The 15,064-nt window shown below is 39.0% G+C and overlaps 1 protein-coding gene across 2 annotated transcripts in view; it reads left to right on the forward strand.

Annotated features, from left to right (window-relative positions):
* RHOBTB1 (Rho related BTB domain containing 1) overlaps window positions 1-15,064 on the forward strand; it is a 103,926-nt gene that overhangs the window by 70,001 nt on the left and 18,861 nt on the right. For both annotated transcript variants that reach the window (XM_058543380.1, XM_058543379.1), the window contains exon 5: window positions 13,286-13,471. In XM_058543380.1, the coding sequence (XP_058399363.1) occupies window positions 13,286-13,471 (186 nt within the window). The remainder of the gene's footprint in view (window positions 1-13,285; window positions 13,472-15,064) is intronic.

Raw genomic sequence — 15,064 nt, forward strand, 5'->3', positions numbered from 1 at the left:
CAGCTAGGAAAGAACTGAATTTTCCTGTTAGTTCTATCTACCTCCACAGCTTGTATCGTCTCTTTCCACCAAGCTGTTGTGGATGATGATGATGATTGATGCAAACTTACTTTAAATTTATTCCCGGTCCAGTGTAATTACTGAAGACCAGCATTCACGATCTATCACCAGCTCTAACATTACAATGCTCCTCTTAAGTTCTTTAATACATGGCAATAACTTAATTCTTTATATGCATCCATGAGTAGCTACACACAAGTCTGTCACTTTCAGTAAAAATGATATATTCAAGCGAACTTTTTGAGAGTGAGTGGGAATCTTGGGTACTTTTTATAGCATGCTTTCTTCCCAAATTTTAACTTAAGCATGCAGAACCACTGTACTTGCTCTTACACCCAACCGTTTCTGGGCGTATTTTCAGTTGGAAGCCGTTTATTATATAGATTATTCTATTCTTACACACTGATTTTTCTCAAATGTTCTTAGTTCCTATGAGAAGTACAGTACATGGTTTAAATGATAACGTTAATCAGAGCCATGGTTTCTGTGTGTCTATTTAGATAGGATAGGTCTAGTTTCATGTCAAAGGCACATGTAATCAGATACAGCATGAATACATCCTATTTTGAATGCTCGGTTGAGGCCTTTTAAAAAATTCAGGACTATAGGTGACTGGTGTTTATTTCTTTGTCTGGGATTGGCTGTACTTGTTAATGGCAAGGGAAAAAGTAAGAAACAACTAATGCATCTAGATAGAGTGTTTTGAATTAGCTCTTATTGTCCGTGGTACATTCTAAATGCTAGGCCAGAAGTAACATTCTAATGATGATTTCAGGATGAAACAGTCTGTTGGACAGTGAAATATATCAAGTGGAGGTGGACCAGGGCCAGGACTAGGGTGATGTGCGTCAGGCACATACCTTGGGCGTAAAAATGTAAATAATAATTTTTAAAAGACAGGATCGCTATCACTAATTTTTTCTTTCTGTCTGAGGCTCAGTATGGCATTGTTACTGATCCTGACTTTATTTAAAATTTTGATATTTCTTCATTATGGAGTTTTTTAGCCTTAATTTTGATTTTTAAAAAAATATTTGTTGGCCAGCCCCGGTGGCCTAGTGGTTAAGTTTGGCATGCTCTGCTTTGGCTGCCCAGGTTCAGTTCCCAGGCGCTGACCTATACCATTCATCTGTCAGTGGCCATGCTGTGGTGGTGGCTCACGTACAAAAACAGGAAGATTGGCAGCGGATGTTAGCTCAGGGCAAATCTTCCTCAGCAAAAAAAATGTATATATATATATATTTGTTCATCTGGATTACTGAGTTTTTTGGCACCTCTTTAAATTTTGCACCTGAGGCAAGTGCTTCACTCTTTACCCAAGTCCTGGCCCCACTGGCGGACTTTGTAAAGAGAATAACGAAGTAGCAAAGAGAGGAAAGTTAGCAATGCAGGTAGTTTATGGAAAAGTAATCCAAACCACACTTCTCAATGTGCGGTACAAAGGGATCCAGGAAAATTATTGCAGTTCATGTCCTAAAGATATTTAGTTCTGTGTACTGCTGTGGCATAAAGGACTAAGACTCGCCTGGGTTATAGAAAATAGTAGAAAGACATAAGAAACACGGCTAGTTTGACAGGAATAGTTGTTCCCTAAGAGGTTGGACTAAAACTGCCAGTTCTCATACTTGAGTATGCCCAAGCAGACAGGTTATTCTGATGTCAGAGTTGTGGGGGGAGGTGAATTAGCAAATTCAAGCCAGATCCTGGATGGTTATAAAGCAGGTTGTTCTCAGGCCATGCTTCAGTAAATGCTGCCATGGAATTATCATGATAGTCTTTACCAAACCTCAGCCAAAGGGATGGAATCTCTTGAAGATTAGAGAGAGAGCTTTTGAGTGAAGGAAACCAGGAAAAAAAGAGCACATACTGTGTGATTCCATTTCTGTAAAATTCTAGAAAATGCAATCTAATCTATAGTGACAGAAAGTAGATCGCATGTTGCCAGGGAAAGAGGATAGAGGGAGGGAGGGATTACAAAGGAACACAAAGAAACTTTGGAGGCGATGGAAATGTTTGTTATCTTGATTTGCATGATAGCATCAGGGGTGCATATGCATGTCAAAACTAATCAAATTGAACCCTTTATGCAAAGTTTAGTGTATTTCAATTTTATCTCAATAATTTTTTTAAAAAAAGGAAATTTTTTATGGGCAATCAAAGTAATCTATGATATGTGAGGAAATTTACATGGTAGGCAATATATCTTTTAATTGTTTATAGAACTTAAAGTTAGTTCTCATTGAAAACATAAATCATTTGTGTGAACTTAGGGGAAAAAATGGGACCAGATCCTTAATAACTGAATATGAGAAATGGGATGGTTCTAGAATCTCAAAACTAATGATGGGACACTATCAAATTGTCCCCAAATCATGCTGGTTCCCTTTTCCCAGAGATAGAGCCCTCAGTTGTGTGGGTCATAGTCAATACCATGTGGCCTGTGTCTTTAGCTGTGGTTATGTTTGCATCTTATTCTAAGAGGATGCATTTGACCAGGTACCCTGTGATAACCGAATAGAGAACACCAAGTTCCGTGAAAGTTTTCCATTTCTCCATCCAACAGTAACAATTTTATCTTTCATAGTTGGTTGGTTCTGGAACTAGAGAATGCAGCGATAACCTCAGGGAGTATACAAATGACCTCCGTTTTGTGCTCAGTCACCCTGGCTGGGAATTGGGGGCAGAGCTGAGCCATCAGGAGTCTCCTCTCACTGGGGTTGGTAGCTACACAACGGGTCTGAGGCTCCACTCTTGTTTGTTTCTCCGGATTGAGTGCCAGCCTGCCTTTCCAGCCTCACCTCTTGCTCCAGACAACAAAATATTTGTTGTTCTGTGTCCTCTGTAGCTTCTAGGCCCACAAACATGCATTACATCCACATAGAAATTATGCTCCCACCCCACCTATTCTTTACCCAGTTAATTTCCATTAATATTCTAGGAATTTAGAACAAGGGTCACAAACTCCCAGAAGTCTTCTCTATTCTCTTCTCACCCTCCCTATCACCTTCAGAATCCAGGTGAAGTGTCTCTCCTTCATGTTCCCATGGAATACCTTTGCAAATTTTTTTACAATCTGTATTGTAACCATGATCACATTGTTTGAAAACTACTCCTCCTGTTCCCGTTATCCTATTATTCCTAGCGTCTTTAGAACAGGAGTTTTGTCTTTCTACTCTAGGTCCGCAGTGCCTGGGCCTGGTACATAGTAGGAGCTTAATAAATGTTAGTTGAATGTGCACATGAATCTATCAATTGATCTTATACATGCCAGGATCTTCTAAGGCATTTACAAGGAAATATCATTATAACAAACTCCAAATTATTTCACTAGGTTGAATTCTATATTTGCTCTTTTAAAATAAGAATAACAAATTATGTACCAACCTGAAGGTGACGAAGATGGAAAATACTGGCACCTAACCTCTCTTTAATGAATTAGCAAATGAAATGAGCTGCAAGGCCAGGAGAAAAAGGAGGAAGACACAGTCAGCCACACCTCCAAAACCTCTCTCTCTCTCTTTTTTTTTTAAATTTTTGTATTTGTAAATTTTTTTGAGAATGCCTTGTTTGAATGAGTATTCTTAAACAGAGAATTACTTGTATTAATACTAATGTTTTTCCAACTATAGGTTGTTTCTCCCCTGGGTATCGTTTCCAAGATCTTTATAAGAATCTTTTTAAAAAATAATTATATATATCTTTTTAATCCATTGCCCAAAGATGAGGGCGTTGAGTAGAAAAATTGAAGATGGATTATTACTGCTTTGTGTTCATCCAAAACAAACAGAAACACATTAGACTAAATGCATACAAATAATTCAAAAAATTGTGTGGTAGAAATTGATGGATTATGTACTCAAGCATAGGCTTGCAGTGACATCAAATCATCTGGCACACAGAAAATATATCTGTGCCATGCTCTGTGCCACCCTTGGCTTGCTGTCGATACTCTCCCTCCTGCTCTGAACTGGTACATCTTGTACTGGAACCAGAAGACAGAATGTCAGAAGAGCTGGGATTCCTGTGCCCGACTCAGTCCTGTCCCCAGGATGAAATTGTCCTTGGGAAGCAGCAGTGGCAAATGAGATAGCAGCAGGGCTTGATTGATGACTGGGTCACTCGTGTTCCAGGACCTGAAAGGAAGTTGGCAGCTGCCCAAACACTGGTCACATGGTTGAGAAAGACGGTCCTTAATGGTTCAGCCCAGAAAAGCATTGATGGACCCAAAAGATGCCACAGAAATATGAATAATGAGGCCACCGAGATGGATAAAGAGAATAAGGAACATGTGCATCGTTCAGTACATTAACATCTTGTGTTCTGCCTTCTTTTTACTTTTTTTCTATTACTACTTAGTAACTGCAAGCTTGACAAGTTGGGTGAAATATAGCTTAGTGTGTTGACTTTTGATCAGTTGTGATGTTCTATACTGGAATCTTCTGAGGAAGAAATATATTTCAGCCCGTACAGTTTTCCCTTTTAAATTGGGTGGTAAGAAGAAAGAAACCTTTGAGTAATTCTACAGTGTCTTCAGAGGATAATTCTATTACTCTCTTTCAACAATTCTTTATCAATAAAGGACACGAGCTGGTAAGCCAAAAGGAAAAGATCTCTTGATGAGAATGTTCTGCCATTCTTATTAGCTGCAGTATACAAGATACATCCTTGGTGACTTCTGAACTCATAATCATATTTGTCTGGCAGTAATTGGTGCTTTACAGTTTACAGAACACTTTCACAGATATTTTTCTTAGTGAATTTTAACAGTCCTATCAGTAATTTTTAATATCAGCCATTCATTAGGTTTCCAAAATTATTCCGCCACTTTACCCTCTCCCCCAAATGCCTCTGCCCCCAGCCTAGAGAGTATAGTCAGAAGGAGAAAGTACTGAATTACAGAACAATACAGCAAATTAGCAAATTCTCTTTTAAACTTATCACCTTGGCTATCTTTCTATTTTAGTGATTTTTTCTTTTTGTTTTTTGTTATTTTTTTAAAAAAACAAGATGGTCTGAAATTGAGGGTGTTCCTTTCAGCCTTAATTCTGTGTAACTAACACAGAATTAATCCTGAAAGTAACCTGCTCATTTCTTCACATTTCCGTTGATTCTGGAGATAATCTAATTCCTGGAAGAGATCATTAATCCGTTGTTATTCTGGTGTTATAAAAGTATCCAATTAGATGGGGTAAATGGAATTTTTAGATAAATTCAGATAATTAAAATTATATATTGGGCTCAGCCCAGTGGCATAGTAGTTAAGTTCGCACACTCTGCTTCTGTGTCCCGGGGTTTGCAGGTTTGGATCCTGGGCACAGACCTACTCACCACTTATCAAGCCATGCTGTGGCAGGCGTCCCACATAAAATAGAGGAGAATGGGCAGAGATGTTAGCCCAGGGCCAATCTTCCTCAGCAAAAAGAGGAGGATTGGCAACAGATGTTAGCTCAGGGCTAATCTTCATCACCGAAAAAAATATATATATATATACATGCACATATGTATGTATATGTATATTAACAGGTTAATCTCTGCTATATGCCAAAGATATTATAAGGCTGTCTTTTAGCAATAATTGTCTGAAGACATATAATAGCTCACATACTATTTTCATTCTTTATTAAAACTCTAACTTATTCCCTAACTGGTTTATTTTAGGCCTAAATTTATTTCTTTTAGACTTTGGGTCTGCGGACTTATTTGTATCTATATATTTTTTGTGTGTGTGTGAGGAAGATCAGCCCTGAGCTAATGTCCACCAATCCTCCTCTTTTTGCTGAGGAAGACTGGCCCTGGGCTAACATCTGTGCCCATCTTCCTCCACTTTATGTGGGACGCCGCCACATAAGCATGGCTTGACAAGCGGTATGTCAGTGGGTGCCCGGGATCCGAACCCCACGCCACCGCAGCAGAGCACACGCACTTAACCGCTACCCCACCGGGCCAGCCCCTGTATCTATATTTTTTAACCAGAAATATCTATAAGGCCTTTTTATTTGATAAACAGTAATTGAGGGCCTCTTTTGTTACAAACACCGTGTTGTGTGCAATGGGAGAGGAACTAGTAGGAACGGAACAAAATCCCTGATGATGAAATTCACAGTATAGTGGAGAAGACAGCAACATAAATAATTACAACTCAGTCTTAGAAATACTGAATTCAAGATGTCAGTACCAGGAACAGGGAAGAAAGAATTGCTCAGGGCAGAAACTCTAGCATCATTCTTGACTCCTCTTGGTCATATCCCACACCTGGTCCATCAGCAAACCCTGTTACACATATATATAGAATGCAGCTACTTCTCACCACCTGCACTGCTCCCAGGCCAAAGTCACCATCATCCCTCTGGATTATCTTTTAACTGGTCCTCTCCTTCTGCCTTATCCCTCCTGACAACCACCCCCCACCACCACCATTTGGTCAGTTCTCATTATAGCAGTGGAGTGATCCTGTTAAAACGTAAATTATATCATGTCATTCTGCTCGGAAACCCCTAATGGTCTACCAGTTCACTCAAAGTAAGAGCCAGACACCCGTGAGGCCGTTGTACCTCAGCCTCGCATTGCCTCTCTGAGCTCACTCCTGCTGTTTTCTCCCTTGCCCTCAGGGAAACATCCTAGGTGTGTTCCTCCCTCAGGGCCTGTGCACTAGCTGTTTCCTCTTCCACAGTGCTCTCCCTCCAGATATCAGTATCTTAGCTCCCTCACTTCCTTCAGGTCTTTATGAAATGTCATCCGCTCGGTGAGGCGCTTCCTGGCCACCTCATTTCAACAGCTCCCCAGTATTTCTGTCCCCCTTCCCTGCTTTATTTCCTGGTTAGCACTGGTCACTACCTAGCACACTACATATTTTTCTTGCTTATTGTCTCTGTTCTCCACTAGAATGTAAGCACGACGAGGATAAGCATGAGGACAGCACTTAGTGTCTTTAATTGCCATATCGCCAATGTCTGGAAGAGTGCCTGCTACACAGTTGGTTATCAGTTAATATTTCTGGAAGAAATGGTTGAATGATTGCTTATTGATACTGGATAAGTAACTTGACAAGTCCTTGTACCTTTATCAATTCAAAGAGGACTACTGAGAGGCCTGCGTAAACTCCCTTTCTTATCATGGAATGATCTTGCTGGTTTACACAGTTTCATTTCAGAAGAGTCAGGGAGGTTAATCCCAGAGACGTCCCATCTGACATTCTAGCTGACACGGAGGCCTTCTTATATCTATGGCTAGTCTTGCTCTCAGGAGAAAACATTAACAGTGTAGGAAGGAAGTTCCTCAGTCATTTAGCTTCAGGAAAAGCCAAAGAGAAATGAGAATGAGAGGTGGAGTAGGGAGGGAATTTATTACCACAATTTCACCTTCTCCTGTTAAGCAAGCTTTCTTTATGTCCGTGCTTCCTGCTTTCATTGATCAGGAGTTAAATGAGATTGCGTAAGCTATTTCTTTTAATAAATTACTTGTGCTTCACCCAGTTTCAAATGCATTCAACTTTTTCTGATGATGGTGTGAGGTATAAGAATAGCCTAAAGGGACTATAAATTGCTAAGTATAGAAAATGGGATATCAAGTGAAAAATAGCCAGTTTCCATTGGATGATAACTCATAACCTTCTATGGTAGGGCATTGCCCCTGTGATATTTGTACTATGATGGTCAAACCAACCATTTTTAAGATTCGAGTATTATCTCTCTCAGGATTTGGTGGCATTGGTGGGATGTTGATATGGCTTTCCTGCACTTAAGAGCACATTGCTTTGGTCCCATTTTTGTAGGGTGGGGGAAGACTGGTTTAAAATCTTGCTGCCTACTAAACATAAAGTTATGGACTTGGAAGAAATAGTTGCGCATGCTAATCACTCCCAAATCTGGATATATTTCAGGATGTTTTCACAGTTTTCCCCACATAACATCTCTCCTTAAGAAGCCTCACTGCTATTGGTAAAGTATTAACTTGATTTCTCTGCTCACATCCAGGGCGCTGCATGGTACTGCCCTGCTCTCCCCAGATCCCCTGCCAGGCGCTCCCCTGTAGGCCTCTCCATCTTCCATGAGTATGAGCTCACACAGCCATTCATCTCCAGGTGGTTATGTTCACCATCACTGACAACTCCCTCCACATCTCATACACACCAGGCTGCTCCCCTACTAAAATTTTCCAAAGCCACGTGTTACACATTTCTTTTCTCTGCCATGCTATCAGCTGTTTTGTGCTGTTTTGATCTGTTTGCATAGCGCTGTCAGACTATATGCATGAAAGGTGTGTTGTTGACATGAATGGTTCTGAAAATGTTTCTGTAAAGAGCCTACCTCGGTTATCAGGAGGTAGAAGGAAGCTTGAAGCCCCAAAGTTGGGGGTCAGGGACTTCTGCTTGAATCTTTGCCAGAATGGGACTTGTGCACATTGACAAAGAAAAGAGGACGATTAAAATGTGATCATGATCTCTACCAATATAAAGGGTATGGATGTCGCTACTAAAAAAAAGAAATAATAATAGGCAGTAGTGACATATAAAGAGGTGGGATCCTACCATAGAACAAAAGGCTTAAAAGAGTGTGTTAAGAAAGAGATACTTCCAAGCGAGACTCAGATAAATATAATTGTTAGCTTACTCTTGGTCACCAAGTGTTCGTCAGCAGCAGACCCAACCAGAATTGGCACACTGGAGAAGGGCATTTGGATGTCCCACTCACAGCTATCTAGAGTGTCCCACTCACACTATCCTTCACATTGCCCCTGAGATTGGCCTGATCTTAGGCTCTTAGATAAAGGATAATTTAGGAATTAATTTTTCACTTAAACAGGTAAGAAAATCCAAGGCCCGCAGCTCCTTGGCTGAACAGTGGTGACGAAGTGGTTGGGACCAGAAAAGGGAAGACAAACTAACAAGACACAAAGCATTTCTGTGATAGGAGAGAACTTAGATTCCTACCAACAAATTTTTGATATTAATTATCTACCTTTCTTCAACCACTTCTTCAAAAGATGAATTTGGTATTTCTGATTGGAAAAGCAGTTTAGCTTCTGGCTGTTTCTCTGATCTTTTCCCACCAAGTTTGCTATATTTGACTGGAGATATTATAAAGACAGGCCTTGAGAACATGTGTGGCATTTTCTGTTTAAAGTCTAGCTCGGGCCAAGATATGTGGGTAAGATGCACTTTTTTCAGATTTTTTTCTTTAATCCTCCAACAAAGATTGGTCCCAACTTTGCATGTACTCCTTATGTTATCCAGATGTCTTTGCCAATCTTTCACATGCTAACTTTGGCCAGTGTTCTCCTTGAAAGATAACTGAAAAAATATGCTTTTTTTGTTTGTTTAATGTCTGAAGAAAAGCTGATACAACTGAGGTTGGCCTTATCAGCTCAAGCATTTTTGGATGACTAGGTCTCTCTCTGATCCTCTCCCCATCTCCGACCCCTTCATGAAACTGGAGATTGGCAATTGTTTCCACACATAGATTTACTTTGGATTGTTTTCTACTTATCTAATCAAAACATTATTTCATGGGCATTATTTGATGTGTTAGTTAACTAATGTTAACATTAGTTGATGTGTTAGTTATAAAAGTCAGTGAAACTTTCATAGTGATATTTTCCTTTTAGGAACAAGAAATCACATTTTTCTCCAAAAAAATAAATATTCTTAGGCAAACAGCTGAGACCATACACTCATAAGTCCTTTGTAATCCTGATTTTCTTTAATAAAGCCACTTACCCCTATCCAAAAAGATCCAAACCTCTTCCTACCCCCTCTCAATATTCAAGTTCTGGAGTCTAGAGTTTTGTCTACTCTGTACTTTGCCTCTGCATTCTCAAATTCTCGTGCATTCTACTCCAAATGGCTGTAAGACTCCTTTTAAATTCTATCAGATTCTTTTTACGGCTGAAATAAGAACCCTGAGGTCATTTCTAGGCTAACCCTGCTGCCTAATGTGTGAGAATGTCCTCATCACACCTCCCCCTCCCAATTATTTTTACACTTACCTCTTCAAAGTGAGAAAATTTAACAGAGCCATAGAAATAGAAATGCTAGAACTTGCCTTTTTCTTTTTATCCTTCATAGGAATGGCATTTTTAAACATGAGCTTGTGTCAGACATTGAACAGTCTCCACTCGGGAATGAATGTTTTGATTCAAAGTTATTTAATATCTCTAGTTCCTTGGAATTCTGCCTAAAGCTGGAGATATTCTTAGCTGCAGGTCTTGTGCCTTCTTTGACGAGATAGAAAAATGGCTCAAAATCTAGAGGGAATTCTCAAAATAGTTACTTGATTGTATAGGTGTTTATATCACAGAGGATACTGATGTGTTGAGAATTAGGAATTAGAAAAGAATATTGGGATAAGGAAGAATATGTCAAAGCAGCATCTTTCTATAGCCCTATCACTACATCCATTGATTCAAAAAAGGTTTAGGATACTACATTCATATGGCAGGCTGAAAGAATAGCGTTGTGTATAATCTGTACACAATGTTTTCTTAACTTGCATTTGTATTTAGATCAACAAGGGTTAAACCAAAGACATTTAAGCTAATATGATATTTTTTAACTGCTTTCAATGTAAAATAATGGGGACAGATTCTCATAGCACCTATATATGAGTTTAGAAGGAAAAAAAGAATAACATTCTAAGGATACGAATAGAATTTTGACTCAGTAAGTTATTTTAGCTTCAGAGGTAGTGTTGCTCTCAGTACAACCTCTTCTCTTTATCATCCTTTTGAGTTGAAATATTTACAGAGCATTGAATTATTTTTCTAGCTTCCCGACAACATTTCATGCATTGAGCTATTGATGCGACATAGTTAGAAGTTGGGCCCTCCGGACCTGTATTGTGGGATGGCATTGTGCTACTATCATCAGGAGAGTCCATTTTTTTCCAACCCCCAAGGTCCTGTCTGTACTTGTTTACAGGTCATCTGGATAGTAACTAGTATGTGTTCAGTGGCATGAGTGTTATCACAGTAACCTTGGCAACCAAGCTAGCTCTGATTTCAAAACCTCACATGCTGTATCATAAAATTAGATAACGGAATTGACATTTAGCTACATGTCTTTCATGTAAATTAAGCTCTGAGAATGATTCCCTTCATGGCCATGTGCCTTAATATGGAAATAGAAGGCACCAACTAGAACAATTTTATGCATATACATACTATTCCACATTTAGGTGCTGGATACATTTACTCAATTATTTCTCTATAATATTGAACCTCAGATTATTGCCATATTATTCTCACTGTGCCAAAATTCATGGTGGCTTTATTTTGTGATCAGGACGAAGCTTATAGCAGAGCTGCATCAGATATCCTGTATAAATAGGACTATGAATAATAGAAAACTCAGCTCCTAAAAAATGTGAAATTCAAAGCATTCTTAGCTTTACTGGGTATTGTTATTTATGCTGATTAGAAGTAAGACCGTGCAAAGAGTATTCCACTAACTAAATCAGAATCTCCAAGACAAGACATGCTTCCCTTTCATTTATATATTTATCCATATTTTTACACATATTATATTTTCCAATGTCTAAGAATCTTTCATAATATCTTTATTTCAAGGACATTCTAAACATGCAGATTAATATATTCATCTACTTTGAGACCTAGCTCCTCTTTTATAATTTGTAAATATTTTAATCTCAGGATTTTTCCCTCTATTTGCTGTGGTCTAATGTGGTTTTTCTTGGGTATAAATTTAAAGACTCAACTTGTGAATTACATTTAATGTAAGCACCCTGCAGTTTTCTGCATTGCAAATGATTATTTTTAGAAATTTTATGGTTGCCTGGGTATATTCGTTTGTCTTCATTGATATGTAGGGGGAAAAGCTCATTAATGATTTAAAAAGAAGGTGTTTTGATTCATCGACTTGATTCTTCTCATTACGTAAACAATAAAGGCAATAAATTAACATCTAATAAAATTGTAAGAGTTTATTTCTGAATTTAGCTGCAAGATAATTTTGAATCCTTATGCATAACTTTTCCTATTCTTGTTTTGTGTGTGTGTGTGTGTGTGTGTGTGTGTGTGTGAGGAAGATCAGCACTGAGCTAACATCTGATGCCAATCCTCTTTTTGCTGAGGAAGATTGGCCCTAAGCTAACATCTGTGTCCATCTTCCTCTACTTTATATGGGACTCCACCACAGCACGGCTCTACAAGCAGTGCATTGGTGCGCGCCTGGGGTCCAAACCCACGAACCCCCGGCCACCGCAGCGGAGCGCGCACACTTAACCACTTGCGCCACCAGGCCGGCCCCTGACTTTTCCTATTCTTTATACTCTTCTTCCTCAATGTTTCCAAAGTCATCATTCAGCATATTTTAACCTAGAAGGATGGTTTATAATTCTTGTTAAAGATACCTTTTAGCAGCTATCTGTCAAACACCATAATTAAACAACTGTTTTGTAAAACACTTCTTTGGCTTCTAGAATTGTAAGTTATTATATAAAAATAGAAGATCCTTCTGTCAAAATTGACTATAAAGCAATTTTTCTTTTCCCCGTATACCTGCTATGTGTCATATATAACAGGGAGAAATCTAATTCTAACATTTTCTCATCTTATTAGCCATCCGTCTAACTCTTGCTAGTTTTATGTTAAATACTACCTTCTTGCCTTATACCTAGTAAAGAGTCAAAATTCCTGCAAATTCAGGATTTATTCTTTTCAGAAACAGATCAGTGGTTGTGCTCTCTACATGTGTGCTTAAGTGGCAAGAAGGGCAGAAATCCTTCTGTATTTGCCAACCATGCACGGCAAATACCTGTCACATTTTCAGTAGTGTTTAAACTGTTTGCTTTATCTCATTGGATTGAATCATCATCACCTGTATGTTTAAACTGGTAAAAGGTAGTTTTTATTTTCTTTTATCTTGAAACTATTTCTTGTGATGAGCAGAAATAGTTCAGCATGCTGTGGTTCCAGGAGTGAGTCAAGTTTGGGTAACCATCTCTACTGTAAAATAACGCCACTGGAAACTTTTCAACCTGTAGGTATTCTGCAGTGCAATATGGAAATGAGCTCAGACTGTGTTGGTGCTGGAACGTGGGGGCTTCTCAGGCTGTTTGCATGACTCCGAGATGTGTTTTAATATGGGGTCTTTTTTTTTCAATTGTGATGTGATAATTGGCATTAAATGGATGGGGGTGGGGAGGAACCCTAATGATAAAAGAAAAAAAAGTTAAAAGGCAATACAGCTTCTTTTGTGATTTCTTTTTAGATCTGATGTTGTGGTCCTCTGTTTTTCGATCGCTAATCCCAATTCCCTAAATCATGTGAAAAGCATGTGGTATCAAGAAATAAAGCACTTTTGCCCTCGCACACCTGTTGTCCTGGTTGGCTGCCAGCTAGATCTCCGCTATGCTGATCTTGAAGCTGTTAATCGAGCCAGACGCCCGTTAGCGAGGTAAGTCAAGGGACTGTGTTTCAGTGTGCCGGCCAAATTAAAATTTAGAGGTAGCAGGTGTCTCTGTAGCCTAGGGTTCTGGTCTTCAGTGGTTCTGAGACCCCACCAATGAGCAATACACTTTAAGTTAGCTTGTTAGTCATGAGGGGGCGTATCATGACCCTTCTCACACTCACCATCTCCTCTTAGGTAGGAACCCATTTTTGTAAAATGGTTGGCCAGTGCTTGAAGTGAATTCTGTAAGTGTGACATGGTATGTATAAAAGTACTTCGAAATTTGTAAAGTATTAAACAAAATGTTAACTACTCATAATAATGTCATTCTTGAAATTATGATTATTATAATAAAGTTAGCTAACATTCAGAGTCATCAGCCACAATTCTTGGCCTCAGGACTATCGGGTTCATACAAATACGCATATCAAAGTGTTTTTAATCTTCTCATTTTCCTCAATCCAACCTCTAAGAGTATTTCATTCCCACGATGACAGTCTCCAGCTTTTAAAAATCATATGGACCCGTAGTTGCAAAACAACAACACTGATTTTTAAATGTCTTTAGTGGTTATATTTTTTTAAAATGTCACAATTTTAAAAATCAACTTGAAGGAGGATTTGTTTCACTCTATGTAAAATGTAGATACCAATTTGGGGGGGACATAAGTCTTTAAAAACCTATACTCCCTCAATATTCCCTTTATAAAAAATATTTTTATGTATGTTTTATGTTTAACTACACTTTTTGCTGGAGAGCATAGCTTTTCCCAAAATGTTGATATTAATACCTTCTCTTTTTTTTTTGGTGAGGAGGATTTGCTCTGAGCTAACATCTGTTGCCTATCTTCCTCTTTTTTTGCTTGAGGAAGATTAGCCTTGCGCTAACATCTGTGCCAGTCTTCCTCTATTTTGTATGTGGGTTGCCACCACAGCATGGCTTGACAAGTGGTCCAGGTCCACACTCAAGATCCAAACCCAGGCTGCCAAAACAGAGCGTGCTGGACTTAACCGCTACACCACCAGGCCAGCCCTTTAATACCTTCTTTTGATGTTTACCTAATGGGCTTGATTCAAAATTTTATACAGACACAACTTTTTATGCTCTCACAGCAGAAGCAAATGATACTTTGTTTAGACAATTTTCGATGTTCTAGGTACAATTTGGATAAATTTTCTGAAAACGCTTCATGTTCAGTTTTCACAATTCTTTTATTCTTAAATGCATGGACTAGGAATTGAATATTAGAAGCCACATAGAAGGAAAGAGGACTTACGATGAAAGAGAGACTCCCCCTGGCATCCGGAACTTTCTGTATAAAAGAATAGGTTAAGGTACTTGGGCCTCACAATCATGGCCATGTGGAGGACCAGAGGAGAGTTTCCGAGCTCTAGAGGACAGCGGAGGGGATGGTCCCTTCTATAAAGCAGTTCTGGTGGTATTTGAGCTAAGTCTTGGAGAGTTTCATCAGTTAATGATTTTCAAGTCAGTGCGAGGAACAAGGAGCACAGATTGCCCACAGGAGCAAACCTTGAAGTTAAACCTTCTTCCTCGCACTTCCCTTCCACCTCTGCAACACCCTACAGTTTTTCTTCTTTT

This window comes from Diceros bicornis, chromosome 6 (assembly GCF_020826845.1).
Source record: "Diceros bicornis minor isolate mBicDic1 chromosome 6, mDicBic1.mat.cur, whole genome shotgun sequence".
Classification (NCBI taxonomy): domain Eukaryota; kingdom Metazoa; phylum Chordata; class Mammalia; order Perissodactyla; family Rhinocerotidae; genus Diceros; species Diceros bicornis.